Source organism: Cibotium barometz, chromosome 4, assembly GCF_041138505.1.
Source record: "Cibotium barometz isolate CiBa-2024 chromosome 4, ASM4113850v1, whole genome shotgun sequence".
NCBI lineage: Eukaryota > Viridiplantae > Streptophyta > Polypodiopsida > Cyatheales > Cibotiaceae > Cibotium > Cibotium barometz.
Window position 1 is genome coordinate 10,349,792 of NC_141049.1, and position 14,624 is coordinate 10,364,415.

General features: G+C 40.7%; 1 protein-coding gene across 1 annotated transcript; it reads right to left on the minus strand.

Annotated features, from left to right (window-relative positions):
- Positions 1–2,026: 2,026 nt before the first annotated feature.
- LOC147638899 (pentatricopeptide repeat-containing protein At2g33680-like) lies at positions 2,027–4,738 on the minus strand. The gene has a single exon (XM_086792830.1). It carries the CDS (start codon positions 4,736–4,738, stop codon positions 2,027–2,029), a length of 2,712 nt encoding a protein of 903 aa, XP_086648956.1.
- Positions 4,739–14,624: the final 9,886 nt, after the last annotated feature.

Sequence of the window (14,624 nt, forward strand, 5' to 3'; positions counted from 1 at the left end):
CAAGATGTAAAGATTTTGTGGAGAAGATGGGGTCCATTTGCTCAAACTCCATACCATGAGTTGCCTAATGCTGTACATAAGCACACTCCACGGAGATGGGCATCGCCAGATGAAAAGACACCACATCCCCCTCTGAAAAAAAACGTCGTCGGACTGGTACAAGCCCAACCTAATTCTGATCCAAATCCAAAAAACTCTAGAAGTACCACTATGCCCCAAGCATGGTTAGCAACCACCATAGGTCCAAAGCATCCCACCGGGTCCAAAAGTCCATCCTCCACCAAAACAACAAACCTGCACATCACATCAAACTAGCAAGGGGAAGGGAATCCTCAGAAGCATCACAAAGAGAGGCAAAGGTAGACTCCTCACAATGCGGAAGGGAAGCAGGAATATAAACTGCAGTGGTAACAAAGCCCTCAAAAGCATCACTGAGAGCAGAAGACTGTTCCATATAAGTAGAATCAGATCCCAAGAATCAGTAGAGCAAACAAATGATCCATGTGAAAGGATCACAACTCACAGGCAAAAACACCCTCCTTTCTCTGCCAAAGAACACAAGCTCGGACAAAATAAACTCTGCTTAGGATCTCTGAAAAGATCACTACTCTCCTCCAAAATCTGTAAACTCCTATCACAGAAGAAAGTCTCCACCACAGATACAAAACAGCTTCCGAAAATTGATCCTCAAGTGAAGTAGCTGGAGATGGGTCCCCTCTGAGTGTAGAAAACTTCTTTGGGAATAAAAGCGCAGCCAAAAAACATTGTTGTACAGCAAAAAACAACACTCCACCGCCAACAGAAGGCAAGGAACATGAAGAAAACGGAGAACTGTGAAGGCCAGGAACAAAACACAGGTATAGATGCTCCAAAATCAATAAAACGCTAATTGAAATAAGAAATTCACTGTCCTCATCAAGTATCAGACTACTTCCAAAGCCACAATCCAAACAAAACCCCCTCTACAAGTGATCTATGTCCACTGGAGAAGAAAACGCAGCCAAACAAGGGCTACAAACTTGAAAGTTCAAGCCAACCAGTGTCCACACCTCCTATGAGGAAAAACGCTGAAGAGAAGGTACCTTCGAGTCCAACAGATGAAACCCAGATGAAGGTAGAGCTACCAGCAAGATCTATTCAGAAAAAAACGCAGCAACAAGAGTTGGAATTCTGAAACGCAGAGGTAAAAGGGGCTGTAGAACGGGCTGAATCTAGAAAAGCAAAAGACATATGGTACACCCAAGTTCTCAAATCAGCAAACAACATCAGAAGAGACTCCATAAAATGGGGAATAAGCTAACATGGTCAGCTCTAAAGGCTAAAATAGGACACCAAACAGGAAGCCAGCAACAAGGAGATGATGTCTAACAGTGTGTACTTCTATTCAAGAGGTCTGTGTGAGTGAAAGAGAAAAAGGAGTTTCATTGACGGGTGGCCGGATCCATAGTTTGAGTGATTCGACCCATGGTGATTGGACAGGGCTAGACTTAGCCAATGGACATGGTGATTTGGGACAGGGCTAGATTTGGGAATAGATTTGGTTTTTCCAATCTTCTTCAGTATAGTCTCCTCACTTCAGGTGATGGTGGACATTAATAATTGGTAGGTAGGAGTGCTTAAAAGGGAGTAACTATATCCATATTATGTAGGTTTTAAAGAATCTTGTCAAAAGGGAGTAGCTATATCCACATGATGTAGATGTTAAGAGAATCTTGTCACCTTGATCATGAAAAAAATTCTCATGTATGAATCCTCATGGGCTTGAAAGAAGTATAGTGAATTATTCTTGTAATTGCCCATCCATGCTTGAGCAAACTGTGATTTTCAAAATTTCTCTCTATTTACCTCATCTGTAGCTTTGATATGATCAAGTATTTAGAGTCAAGATGTACATAAACAATGATTATCCTAGAACCTTAAGCTCTTGTTGACAGGGTATGTTTCATGCTGATTATTATTCACATTTAATCTCCAAGCTGTGTGATGCTTTAGTCTATATTGCCTCTTGCTTAGCCTCCAAACCAAGTTAGGAAGATGGATGCTCTCTAGTCTTATTGATTGATGTCCGTTGAACAAAGTTTCTCAGTGTTGATCTCCTTAACATCATTTGTTCGTTGATAACATGCACGTCATTTGACATATCTTTAAAATCTGATAAGATCTTTTTTGTTTTATCGTTTACTGTACACACGCTATTGGCTACCAGTACAACAGTGTCCTCGGTTGCAACCCCAGGCCCAAGAGCTATTCCAGGCTTTCCACAGTGCCTACAGATGGCCTTTTCTTCTTCATCATCATAAAGTGTGAGCTCTGCCACCAAGTCTACACATGGCAGAAAGCCTTCCTCCTTTACTTGTCTATTTGCTCGCTTCAATTTCATACCAATGTCATCACACTGTGGATGGTTTTGATCTCGCACTATGAACTCTTGTACCATGTTCTCTATGTCAATCCAGGCTCTTCCAGGCTTTCGTTTAGCACAGGCTTGTTTCCTTAGCTCCTTGATTCTATCAGCATCATCCCACAATTGAGCATCAGTATATATTTTTGACATGAGCATGTACCCAGAAGCCTGGCTACAATCCAATCCGTAAAGAAGTTCAAAACAGAGCTTCCCTAGATCCCTGTTACCATATGTCCTACAACCCGTCAGCAAAGACATCCACATCACAAAATCCGGGTGGCATGGCATGCTTTGAAGCAGATCTTTAGCTTCTTTCATGTGTCCTGTACGTGCAAGGAGGTCTGTCATGCAACCGTAATGCTGGACACTGTGCATAACACCATGATCTCTTGCAGACTTAAAGTACTGCTGGCCTTCCTCCAGCAGCCCAGAATGACCACAGGTAGCTAGAATAAGTGTGTAGATAACGCTGTTTGGCCTCAGGCCTAGCCGGTGCATATCCTCAAAGCATTGTCTAGCCATCCCATGATTACCATTGCATGCATATCCAGCAATCATTGAGCCCCATGATATCATGTCTTTCTCTGGCATTGTTTCTAAGACTTGGTGCGCCTCTCTTAAGCTCCCACACTTGACATACATGTTGAGAAGGGCATTTCCAACTGCTACATCTAGCTTCAGTCCGCCCCTAATAATCTGGTCATGAACTAGCCGACCCTTCGATACAGATCCTATGCTACCACAGGCTATCAAGCAGCACAAAATTGTCACTCTGGTTGGCTCCATGCCCTCCTGTAGCATTTTTCCAAAGAGAATGAGCGCAGGAGCTTCATGTCCATGTTGCACATAGCCTGCAATCATTGCACCCCAGGAGACAACGTTCCTGTATGGCATATAGCCGAATATTTTTTCTGCCTCCTTTATACTCCCACATTTAGCATACATGTCGATAAGGGAGCTTGCAACCACCACGTCTGATTCGAACCCATTTTTGATTATCTCATTGTGTGTGAGCTGGCCCTGCTGTGTTGATTGTATGCTGCCGCATGCTCTCAATACACTTATAAATGTTACTTGGTTAGACTTTATGCCTTCTTGTTGCATCTTCTCAAACAAGACAAGAGCATGAAGACCCCGCCCTTGCCTTGCATACCCTGATATCATGGCACTCCATGACACCACTGTTCGAATCACCAAGTTGCCAAACACCCACCAAGCGTCCTCCAGGCTCCCACATTTTGAGTACATATCAACAAGGCAGTTTACCATAGCTATATTTGAGAGGAATCCCATATTAATGATTCTGTCATGCATCAACAAGCCAAGCCTTAATGATCCTGCACTGCCACATGCTTTCAAGATGCACAAATGTGTGACTTCATCTGGCTCGATGCCTTCTTCCTGCATGTAAGTGAGGAGCTCGAGAGCAGTAAAGCCACATCCATGCTCTGCATATCCTCCAATCAAAGCACTCCACGACACCACTGTTCTGATCTGCAAGACGCTAAATACTTTATGGGCTTCTTCTAGGCTTGCACATTTGCCATACATGTCAACAAGAGCGCTCCCAGCAGCCACATCCAGTTCAAGTCCGCATTCCACCATCCAACCATGAAGAAGCCTACCCTGCTTTATAGCTCCTACGCTGCTGCATGCCTTCAGTGTACACAGAAAAGTGACTCTATCTGGCATGGTACCTTCCTGCTGCATCTTCTCGAAATATTCGAGGGCACGATGACCATCTCCATGATGAGCACATCCAGCAATCATGGCAGACCATGAGACCACTGTTCTGCTTGGCAATTCATGAAACACTTTGCAAGCCTCATCAAGGGTTCCCCATTTCACATACAAATCGATCAGAATGTTCTCCACAACCACATCTAATCCTAGTCTACTACCAAGAAGCTGGCAATGGGCTATCCTACCTTTCATCATGGCTCCTATATTGACACATGCCTTTAAGACAAAAGAAAACAAGAGTTTGTCCGGCTTGACACCTTCGAGTTGCAATCTGTCAAAAAGCTCCAGAGCAATGAGACCATGCTCATGCTGGACATGTCCAGCAATCAAAGCACCCCATGAAACCACCGTTCGATTTGGCAGCCTGTCGAACACGCACCTTGCCTCTTCTAGGCTGCCGCATTTAGCATACATGTCCACAAGGGCGCTTCCCACAACAACATCAGAATCTAGCACATTCATAATGATTTGTTCATGTACTTTCCTGCCATGTTCTAGTGGAGCTGAAATTGCACACGTCTTTATAATACACAACAGCGTACTTCTATCTGGTTTGATGCATGTGTGCTGCATTTCGTCGTAAAGCTTCATCGTTGTGGGTGGGGGTATGTCTGTGTGAAGAGGCGAGGGAACGCTCCGCCCGTCAGCGAGGGGGCATCATGGGCGCCCGTCTCACAGACGGGGAGCCTGCCTTCTTTCTTTTATTTAGCAGCAGGAGGAGAGGGAGAAAAGGGCAACGGGGGAGAGGCTGGGATTGAGATTAATGTGTACATTTTATTAAAGCCAAGTGCTTTTATTTCAAAGTTCCTTTGTGGACGCCTGGGGGACCACTAGTTATGTGTTTGGGGAAAGATATATGTATATATATATTGGCTCACAACAGAGTACCCCCCTCACGCAGCTCAATGGCATCGAACCCAGGTCTTCACAATGGGACCCAACCATTCTACCCACTCGCTTACGCGCTCGTGGGCTGGGGGGAACAATAGTTATATATATTAATTTAACAAAAAGCTGTCCTTTTCAAAAAGTCCTCCTACATCCCTTCTCTTAATTACATCACATCAAGAAAATACTTTGTAACCAACAGACCACACCAAAATTCAGAGACCTTCCGTGCAGCAAATGAGGTCCCACCTTTCATCCTCCCATACAAAGGAAGATTACCCCCATGAGATGTGATACCCCAGCTGCATACAAGCAACAATCATGGCTTTAGAAGTGCAGCCCTTAGGAGATTGCTTTGTAACACACAACTTTTGAGTTAGCACAGGTTTTTGTCAAGCTTGTGTGGGTTTCCATGGAAGAGGTGGTAAGGGTACTCTTGTTTCTAGACATCCAAGATTTGTGTTGTGAGTGGGGCCAAGGTTGGCACAGTAGCCAAATTGTATTGGTACCCTCATAGTAGGCCTAAGCTACAAGTAACTATTTTTTAACCCATCTTTTAATACCTTGAAGATATCTTGAAAAGACCTATGCGGTAGATATACCTTCTTTGGTGGGGCTAACGGTTTGATGGCATCATCTTGTTACGAGATAGCAGAAGGTTTTTTGTTGGGCAGCAGCATCAATGATGATATGCTTGGCTTTTAAAAAGAGGGACTGCCAATGTCAAGACCACGTTAATGGATTTACCTTTATCAACGTGGAGATGACCTTTGGTGTTTTCATAGAGACGACTTAAGAATATTCTCAGTCAATTAGAAGCCTTTTTCTCTTTTGGTGAGGCTGATCAAGGAGGGACTCTTGGAGTAGAGGCTTTATCATGGATAATTGCCAATGTAAAGGATAGGTCTCAATCATCAATGGAAATTATTGGAGAGGCTATACCCTTGGATGGAGAGTCTATGGTTGATGTTGTGAAGTTACCTCTATATCGGAGTAAGATTCGGCCTTTGTTGCTAATTGGATTGGAGGAACATCATTAGGAATAGTTGTTGATTGAGAGGTTGTGGAAATAGAGAAGGAAGCATATTCCTTTGATGATGAAGATGGCATTGGAAGAGTAGAGGATTTTTTGGTGAGGAAACTAGTAATCTTTTCTAGTGGCAGTGATGAGCATCATAGAGATCATTCAGTGTAGGATTATCTTTGTCACAAAATGGTACAACATCTCCATATTGTGAACTTCTTCCAATAATTGTATTGCTAGTGAAACATGGTTTAACCTTGGTGGTAACAATCCAATCACACCTCATAATTGAATTTGCTTCCAATCCATACTCAAGCACATAAAGCTTACAGTTTAGGAGGTTAGTTTTCATATAGATTGTTTTTTCACAATATTCTGAACATGGCATGTTCATGTCCTTTAGTGAAAGGAATCCACATGATAAAAAGCATGTTGCTAATATTGCATGTTTATATCCTTAGTGAAGGGAATCCATAGGATAAAGTTGTAGATCAATGGTCATGAGATTGTTCTCACACCACGGATAGATTAGAGCTTGTAGTGTTTCTATTTCCATGGCCACCTTAAATCTAACTTCGATTCTCAAGAGCTTTTATAAGGGTCAGTGCTATGGGTTTCAATTCATTCAAAGACTTTTCTTAATGCAAGAGCATTATGTTTCCTTAGGTGTTTATGTATGCATGAATTGATTGATTGAATGCCATGCATCTAGATGCCACCAAGGATGATTTCATTCTCAAGTGTATTAATTGAATGCATGGATTGATTTATTGAATGCCATGCATCTAGATGCCACCAAGGATGATTTCATTCTCAAGTGTATTAATGATTGCGTGGAACCCACATTTCAAAATTTCACCTATTGTGAGGAGGGGTTGCCTGAAATGGCACAAAACTTCAATGTACTCCCTACTAGCACATATTTGAAAGATGTGTCTAGGTGTGATTGGTGGCTAGCACAAAGACATCCAAGTTTCCTAGGACATGTTATTGTAAGTAGCATCAAGGCTAACTAATTCTCTTTTCCATTCAACATTCCGAGTCCCAATAGAAGATCTAGCCATACCTTGAGAGGTATCTCAAGAGAAAACATTAAATTTACAATGACTTGTTCATTTTAAAGTAAGAGGTATCTCACCAGAAGACATTGAGTTTGCAATGTCTTGTTCATTCTAAATGAATCATAAAGCACCACATTATGACTCTTAATATTGTCAAGTGTGCCTAATGTGTATAATGGTGCTATAGCTCATTGACCATCCTTTATTAAGACTGTTTTGGATACGTAGACCCTATGGAAGTTCATAATTAGCATGTGAGTGCACTATAGCTCATTGACCATCCTTTATTTTTGAAACGTAGACCCTATGGAAATTTGAGTGCACCAATGGAAACACCATCATCAATCTCATAGGATAAGAATTCATTTTCCAATGCAGAGATATGTAATGAGGTGTAGGAACACCTTTAGTCAAAGATTTTCTAAGTCTTCATAGAAATCTTCAATGTCAATCTTTGACTAAAGGTGTAGGAACACCTTTAGTCAAAGATTTTCTAAGTCTTCATAGAAATCTTCAATGTCATTCTTAGTTACCTGAGTTGTAGCATCATCTATATGGGTTCTTCCTCTAGCACTTTCCCAATGGTTCAAGTGACATTTTTTGGTAAGTAGTTTCTCTTCCTCCCCAAAAGGAAAGATGGTACTCCTCTTCCTTGTAGATTTGGTTAGTCACTCAAATTTGACGTAACATTTTTTTGCTACTGCAAATTTGACATAACATTTTTCAGTGTTAATAGGTGACATTAGCTTGCCAATCCTAAGCATGTTAACCTTGGGTGGTGCACTGGCTTTTAGTGCATGGATTTTATTTTCAAGGGTTCTAATAACTAAGATGTTGGACATCGTTTCATCATCTGATCCTCCCTAGACCACCAATTTCCATTTTTAGGGGTACTAATAATATTGTTCCCATGTTCATGAGAAAAAACTTCCTTTTTTCCACTTGTAACAATGGGTTTCTTGGTTTCATGGATAGCCCTAGCGATTTGGAGATTGATACTTCAACATCCAAGTGTGTATAAACCTTTTCCTTCCTTGGATTTGATTTTTCTTCAACATCTAAGTGGGTTTGTTGGTTTCATGGATAGCCCTGAAGATTTCGAGATTGATTCTTCAACATCCGAGTGTGTATAAGCCTTTTCCCTCCTTAGATCTGGATTTTCTTTAGTCTTCTTTCCCTTGTCCTTGGAGATTTAGCTTTTGCGTTCCTAAGTTTTCTTAGTTTTAGTTTCCTTGGGTTTAGGAGCTCGTGAATCACCTTTTGGCTTCTATTTTGAGACATTCTTCTCCGCTGAAGACAGGCTTTTTTATTTTTTCTTGCACCCTAGCTTGTGGTCCCACGGGTCTTGGTAGGAGTCTCGTTCTTGGCCTTGGGTGGTGCATTGGGTTTTAGTGCTTGGATTTGATTTTCAGGGGAATTGAGTGAGATGTTTCATCATCTGATTTCTCATTGTTTTTGCCCATGTGGCGATAAGGAAATTCTTTATAAGTGCATTGTAGGTGGGTTTCAATTATTCTTTAAGGATCCTTTCCCTTTTCCTTGCATGTAACTTTGTCTTTCCTAGTTTTCTGCCTTTTAGTTTCCTTGATTAGGAGCTCGGGAGTCATCTTTTAGTTGTTGTTTCAAGACATTCTCCTCCGTCATTATGAAGAGTCATCTTTTTCAGGCTTTTTGGCTTTTTCTCTCACCTTGTCTTGTAAGTTTGTGAGCACATTCATAGGTATTGTCTACAAACTTAGGATATTGAGTTTTTAAAACAATGAGATGGCAGCTTGAGTGAGACCCAAGGCAGCTCTTATTGGGTGGTCTAGGAATAATTGATCAATTATACATTGATCACATAGGGATTATACATTGATCAATTATACATTGATCACATAGGGATTATACATTGATCAATTATATCACATAGGGATTATACATTGATCAATTATATCACATAGGGATTATATGATATTGTGACATAAAAAATTAATATCTTTCATTTTCAATTTTGTGCATATTTTGATGGTTTCTCAATGGTAATAAGGTGGACGCTTGTCCAAGAAGATTACAGCGCCCACAATGGAATAATGGTGTGGTGATGCGGCGGCTTGGCGGCTACCCTGATAATAGCTTTCTATCTTCAACTATAATGGTTTTACTTGATTTAGGGTGCACACATTGTAAATGCCACAAGTATGCTTGATAAATACTTTGGTATGGTAGATAGGCTAGTGATGTGGAAAATAAAAGTGGGCCTTCATGCTCACATGGATTTTAATTGTATTATTAATATAGTATTCACCATAAGGCTACAAGTTGGGGAGTGTGGAAGGCATGTGGAGGAGTGTCTGTAGGTGCATAATTGGGAAAGATTCTTCTAGAATGCCTACATGGAAGAGGAGAATTCCACCATGTGTAAGTGGGATCTCCACCTACATGCCACTTAGACTTGGCTATTATCTCATCACACTTTCAAAGTCAAAAAGTCTTCAATTTAATAATCAATAGAAGACTTAGCCTAACAGAGGACAATTGATGGTGACATCTACCCTTATGTCATTGAAGGGTTGAAGATTTTTATGTTGTAATTTGTACAATGGAAGAGAGGGTGATTCTCCACCTATAAAAGGAGCCCTCCTCTCCCTTTCAAATCAAGGAATGAGCCTCCTCAATTGAGCATTGTGTCATTGCCATTCTCTTATCTTCAAACACTCTCTTTACATGTGAATGTCTCATTTAGCATTAGCTCCTCATGCTCAGAGTCCGATTTTGGACCTCTTTGATGATTCATGATAAGTGGGATAAGGAGTTATTATCTTGGCGGGCCTGCGACTTCTCAAGGTAGCCCTTGCCTTATTGCCGCCCTCCTTTGGAGGTACCAATGGTTTTAGCGGTAATGAGCATGTGGAAAGACTTTGGGGACCATAGGTAAATCTTTACGATTGTCCGCTCTTACCCTCTAGCTTGAATCATGAAGGAGATGAGAGGCAAGAGGCTATGTAAAAGTGGAGGTTTCATGCAAAGAGAGGGAAGTGCAGTTTTTGTGGTCTAATATCCAAATTTCAACCGGTAATTACTTATCACTCGGGCATTGGTTTCTAAAATTGATCATATGGCTAGAAAGCTCTTCATATTCTCTTTCCACTCATATAACTAATTTCTTAATCCTTTACTTCATTGATGATCAAAAATTTCTCCCAAAGTTGCTAACTTTTAGGCGAATTTTGGTAGTTTTATAGTCTTGTAGTAAAATGCTAACTTTTAGGCGAATTTTGGTAGTTTTATAGTCTTGTAGTAAAATGCTCATAACTTTTCGCTCGATTATCCGTTTTTGAAAGTTTTTATATGGATGTGAAGCTCTCTTCAAGCTCTACGCACTTAGGTAATCCTCTTTTTCACAGTCTATATGGATTTAAAACTGCAATTCTCTGTGTATCTCTATTTTTATAGACTTTTGGCCATTATTTCTTCTTAATAATGATTAATTCCTCCTAATCTGTTATCAAAAAGCAAATCCCATGTATCTTATCCTCTTATAAGTGATTGCTATATTCTTTTACTTTAATATGTTCCGTCCAAATTGCCCAATTCGAACGGATGAACCTTGCCAACATTCCCCGTATGTTTCCATTCATATAATTCTGAGTCGGAAGATCCCAACAAAGAACTGCCCTCTTGTTTGGAGCTGCAATAAGGTTCATCCGTTTGAATTGGGAGATTTGGACGGAACATATTAAAGTAAAAGAATATAGCAATCACTTACAAGAGGATAAGACACATGGGATTTGCCTTTTGATAAGAGATTAGGAGGAATTAATCACTATTAAGAAGAAATAATGTCCAAAAATCTATAAAAATAGAGATACACAGAGAATTGCAGTTTTAAATCCATATAGACTATGTAAAAGAGGATTACATAGGTGCGTAGAGTTTGAAGAGAGCTTCGCGCCTATATAAAAACTTTCAAAAACGGGCAACCGAGCGAAAAGTTATGAGCATTTTACTACAAGACTATAAAACTGCCAAAATTCGCTTAAAAGTTAGCAACTTTGGGAGAAATTTTGATCATCAATGAAGTAAAGGATTAAGAAATTAGTTATATGAGTGGAAATAGAATATGAAAAGATTTCTAGCCATATGATCAATTTTAGAAACCAATACTTGAGTGATGAGTAACTACCGGTTGAAATTTGGGTATTAGACCACAAAAACTGCACTTCCCTCTCTTTGCATGAAACCTCCATTTTCACATAGCCTCTTGCCTCTCATCTCCTTCATGATTCAAGCTAGAGGGTAAGGGTTAACATTGCTCAGCGGACAATCGTAAAGATTTACCTATGGTCCCCAAAGTCTTTCCACATGCTCATTACCGCTAAAACCATTGGTACCTCCAAAGGAGAGCGGCAATAAGGCAAGGGCTACCTTGAGAAGTCACAGGCCCGCCAAGATAATAACTCCTTACTCCACTTATCATGAATCATCAAAGAGGTCCAAAATTGGGCTGAGCATGAGGAGCTAATGCTAAATGAGACATTCACATGTAAAGAGAGTGTTTGAATAAGGGTTTGAAGATAAGAGAATGGCAATGACATAAAATGCTCAATTGAGGAGGCTCATTCCTTGATTTGAAAGGGAGAGGAGGGCTCCTTTTATAGGTGGAGAATCACCCTCTCTTCCATTGTTACAAATTACAACATAAAAATCTTCAACCCTTCAGTGACATAAGGGTAGATGTCACCATCAATTGTCCTCTTAAGCTGTCTTCTATTGATTATTAAATTGAAGACTTTTTTACTTTGAAAGTGTGATGAGATAATAGCCAAGTCTAAGTGGCATATAGGTGGAGATCCCACTTACACATGGTGGAATTCTCGTCTTCCATGTAGGAATTCTAGAAGAATCTTTCCCAATTATGCACCTACACACACTCCTCCACATGCCTTCCACACTCCCCAACTTGTAACCTTATGGTGAATACTATATTAATAATACAATTAAAATCCATGTGAGCATGAAGGCCCACTTTTATTTTCCACATCACTAGCCTATCTACCATACCAAAGTATTTATCAAGCATACTTGTGGCATTTACAATGTGTGCACCCTAAATCAAGTAAAACCATTATATTTGAAGATAGAATGTTGTTATCAGGGTAGCCACCAAGCCGCCGTATCACCACACCGTTATTCCATTGTGGGCGCCGCAATCTTCTTGGACAAGCTTCCACCTTATTACCATTGAGAAACCATCAAAATATGCACAAAATTGAAAATGAAAGATATCAATTTTTCATGTCACATCTTTCCCCCCCCAGCAGATCCTCCATGCTTGTCTTGGGGATCTGCTGGCCATGGTGCTCGAGGGTAAAATATCTTTAGCCGGTACTCATTGCAACGTCCGGGAACCTCCTGGCCACTTGCATCCTCTAGAAGATAGGTGTTATTTTTGAACTTTTGCTTTACCTTGAAGAAGGGGCCTTTCCAGCGTCGAAGAAGCTTCTTATCTAGCCGTTTCTCCATACGACCATCATACCTCATGACTAAGCTTCCTTGCTTGAATTCTGGCTTCTTCTTCTTCTTCGTGAGAGTGTCATGCCTTGCCTTGCGCCGTTGTTGTGCAACCTCCAAATTTTGAAGTGCCTGAAGTCGCCTCTCATCCAAGGTCTCCAGTTGTACTAGGTGTTGGGCATCTGTTTCTTCTTCATTATTCAAGCGTGCAAAAGATGTGCGAAGGCTTGTGATTTTCAATTCTATTGGCAAAATAGCCTCCATTCCATAAACTAACTGAAAAGGTGTGAAACCAAGAGAGTTTGTGCATTGTCCTATAGGCCCATAGGACTTCTGGCAAATGCACATCCCACTTTCTCTTCATAGTATCCACTAGCTTAGATAAAGATCCACAAAGCAATCCATTAGTTTTTTCTACTAAACCATTACATTGGGGATAATAGGGAGTTGACATAGCATGCTTTATTTTTAATTTCTGCACCAAAGCTTCAATCAAGTCATTCCTAAAAGGCCTCTGCCCATCCGTAAGGATTTCTAATGGACACCCAAATCGGGCACATATGTATTCCCTGAGAAAGGATGCCACAACCACACTGCTTTATTGACCATGGCCTGTGCTTCTGCCCACCTTGTTGCATAATCTGTGGCCACCAATATGTAATACTTCCCATGTGAGGAACGAGGAATAGGGCCAACAAAATCTAATCCCCACCTTTCAAATGGACCATATGCTGGGATAGGGTTTAAGGGTTCGGGAACCAATTGCTTATGCCCATATGCCTGGCAACTTCATAGCTTCTGCACCACTCATAAACATCTTTGCTGAGTCGAGGCCAATAATACCCTGTGTTAAGGATCCTCCGTGGCTGAGGCAAAGTTGACATAATTTCATAATTCTTTTAGATTCTTCCAGGCTCACTACTCTCCTAAGAATCTTATCCTTACCTTTCTTGTAAAGAACATCCCCTAGAATTGTATAAGGATGAGCTTTCCTGGTAAGCCTTTGCTTCTGTTGTTGAGGATTCAATCCAAGAGGGAAGTATCCTATATCTAAATAGTGTTGAACATCTTGGAGCTCAGGCTAACTTATATCCATTATTGCAAGAGTAGCTACTTTGAAAGAATCCAAGGTTTTAGTAGCCAATTCATCGACCTTTTGATTATCCTTCTTGTTAACATGCACAAATTTACAAAACTCAAAAGCTTCTTTTAACTCCATTGCCCTTTTATACAATTCTTGGAGATTAGGACTCCATATTCTCCTTTCATTTGTCGGATGACCAATTGCGAATCCCCTTTAACCTCTACCTCTTTAATTCCATCTTTTATGTAATCTTATAATCCCCAAATTAATGCATTGTAGTCAGCCACATTATTTGATATAGCCTTTGAAAATTCCCTACCCTTGGCCCATACCTCTTTTCCTTCTGGATCAAATAAAACTATCCCCCAGCCCCACATTGCCTGGAAGGGCTAAAGACTCCATCAAAATGCATGGTGAAAGCAGTTGGTGGTGTCTCCAAATATTCATATACTTCTTTCTTTGCTCTTGTTCCTTCTTCCTCTTCCTTCCTGTGGTAAGCAAATCTGCAAGAGAGGCCCTAGTGGTGTTTTCTGTAATAAAAGTAAAAGAGAATTCTTGAAGCTCACAAATCCACTTTGCAAACTTTCTTCCTCAGGATTGGGTTTGCGGACCAAGAATTGTAAAGAAGGTTGAGATGTGAGGAAGAAAAAAGGGCGAGGTAACAAGTATGACGACTTGAACTTCTTTACTGCAAAAACAAGAGACAAACCACCTTTCTCCATTTCACCATACCTATCCTCGGCATCAGTGAGTTGTCGGCTTGCATAATACACTGGTTGCATACACCCTTGCTCTCCCTTTTGCAAGAGTATAGTACCCACTGAATGTGATGAGACACTTGGGTTCACATAAAAGTCTTCCCCCCACCTAGGAGGTTGCACAATTGGACTTTGACTCATGCATTCTTTGAGCAAACAAAAATATTGA

What these genes read in the sequence shown, in the direction of transcription:
- LOC147638899 (XM_086792830.1), bottom strand. Translation starts at nt 4,738, where the DNA reads ATGAAGCTTTACGACGAAATGCAGCACACATGCATCAAACCAGATAGA.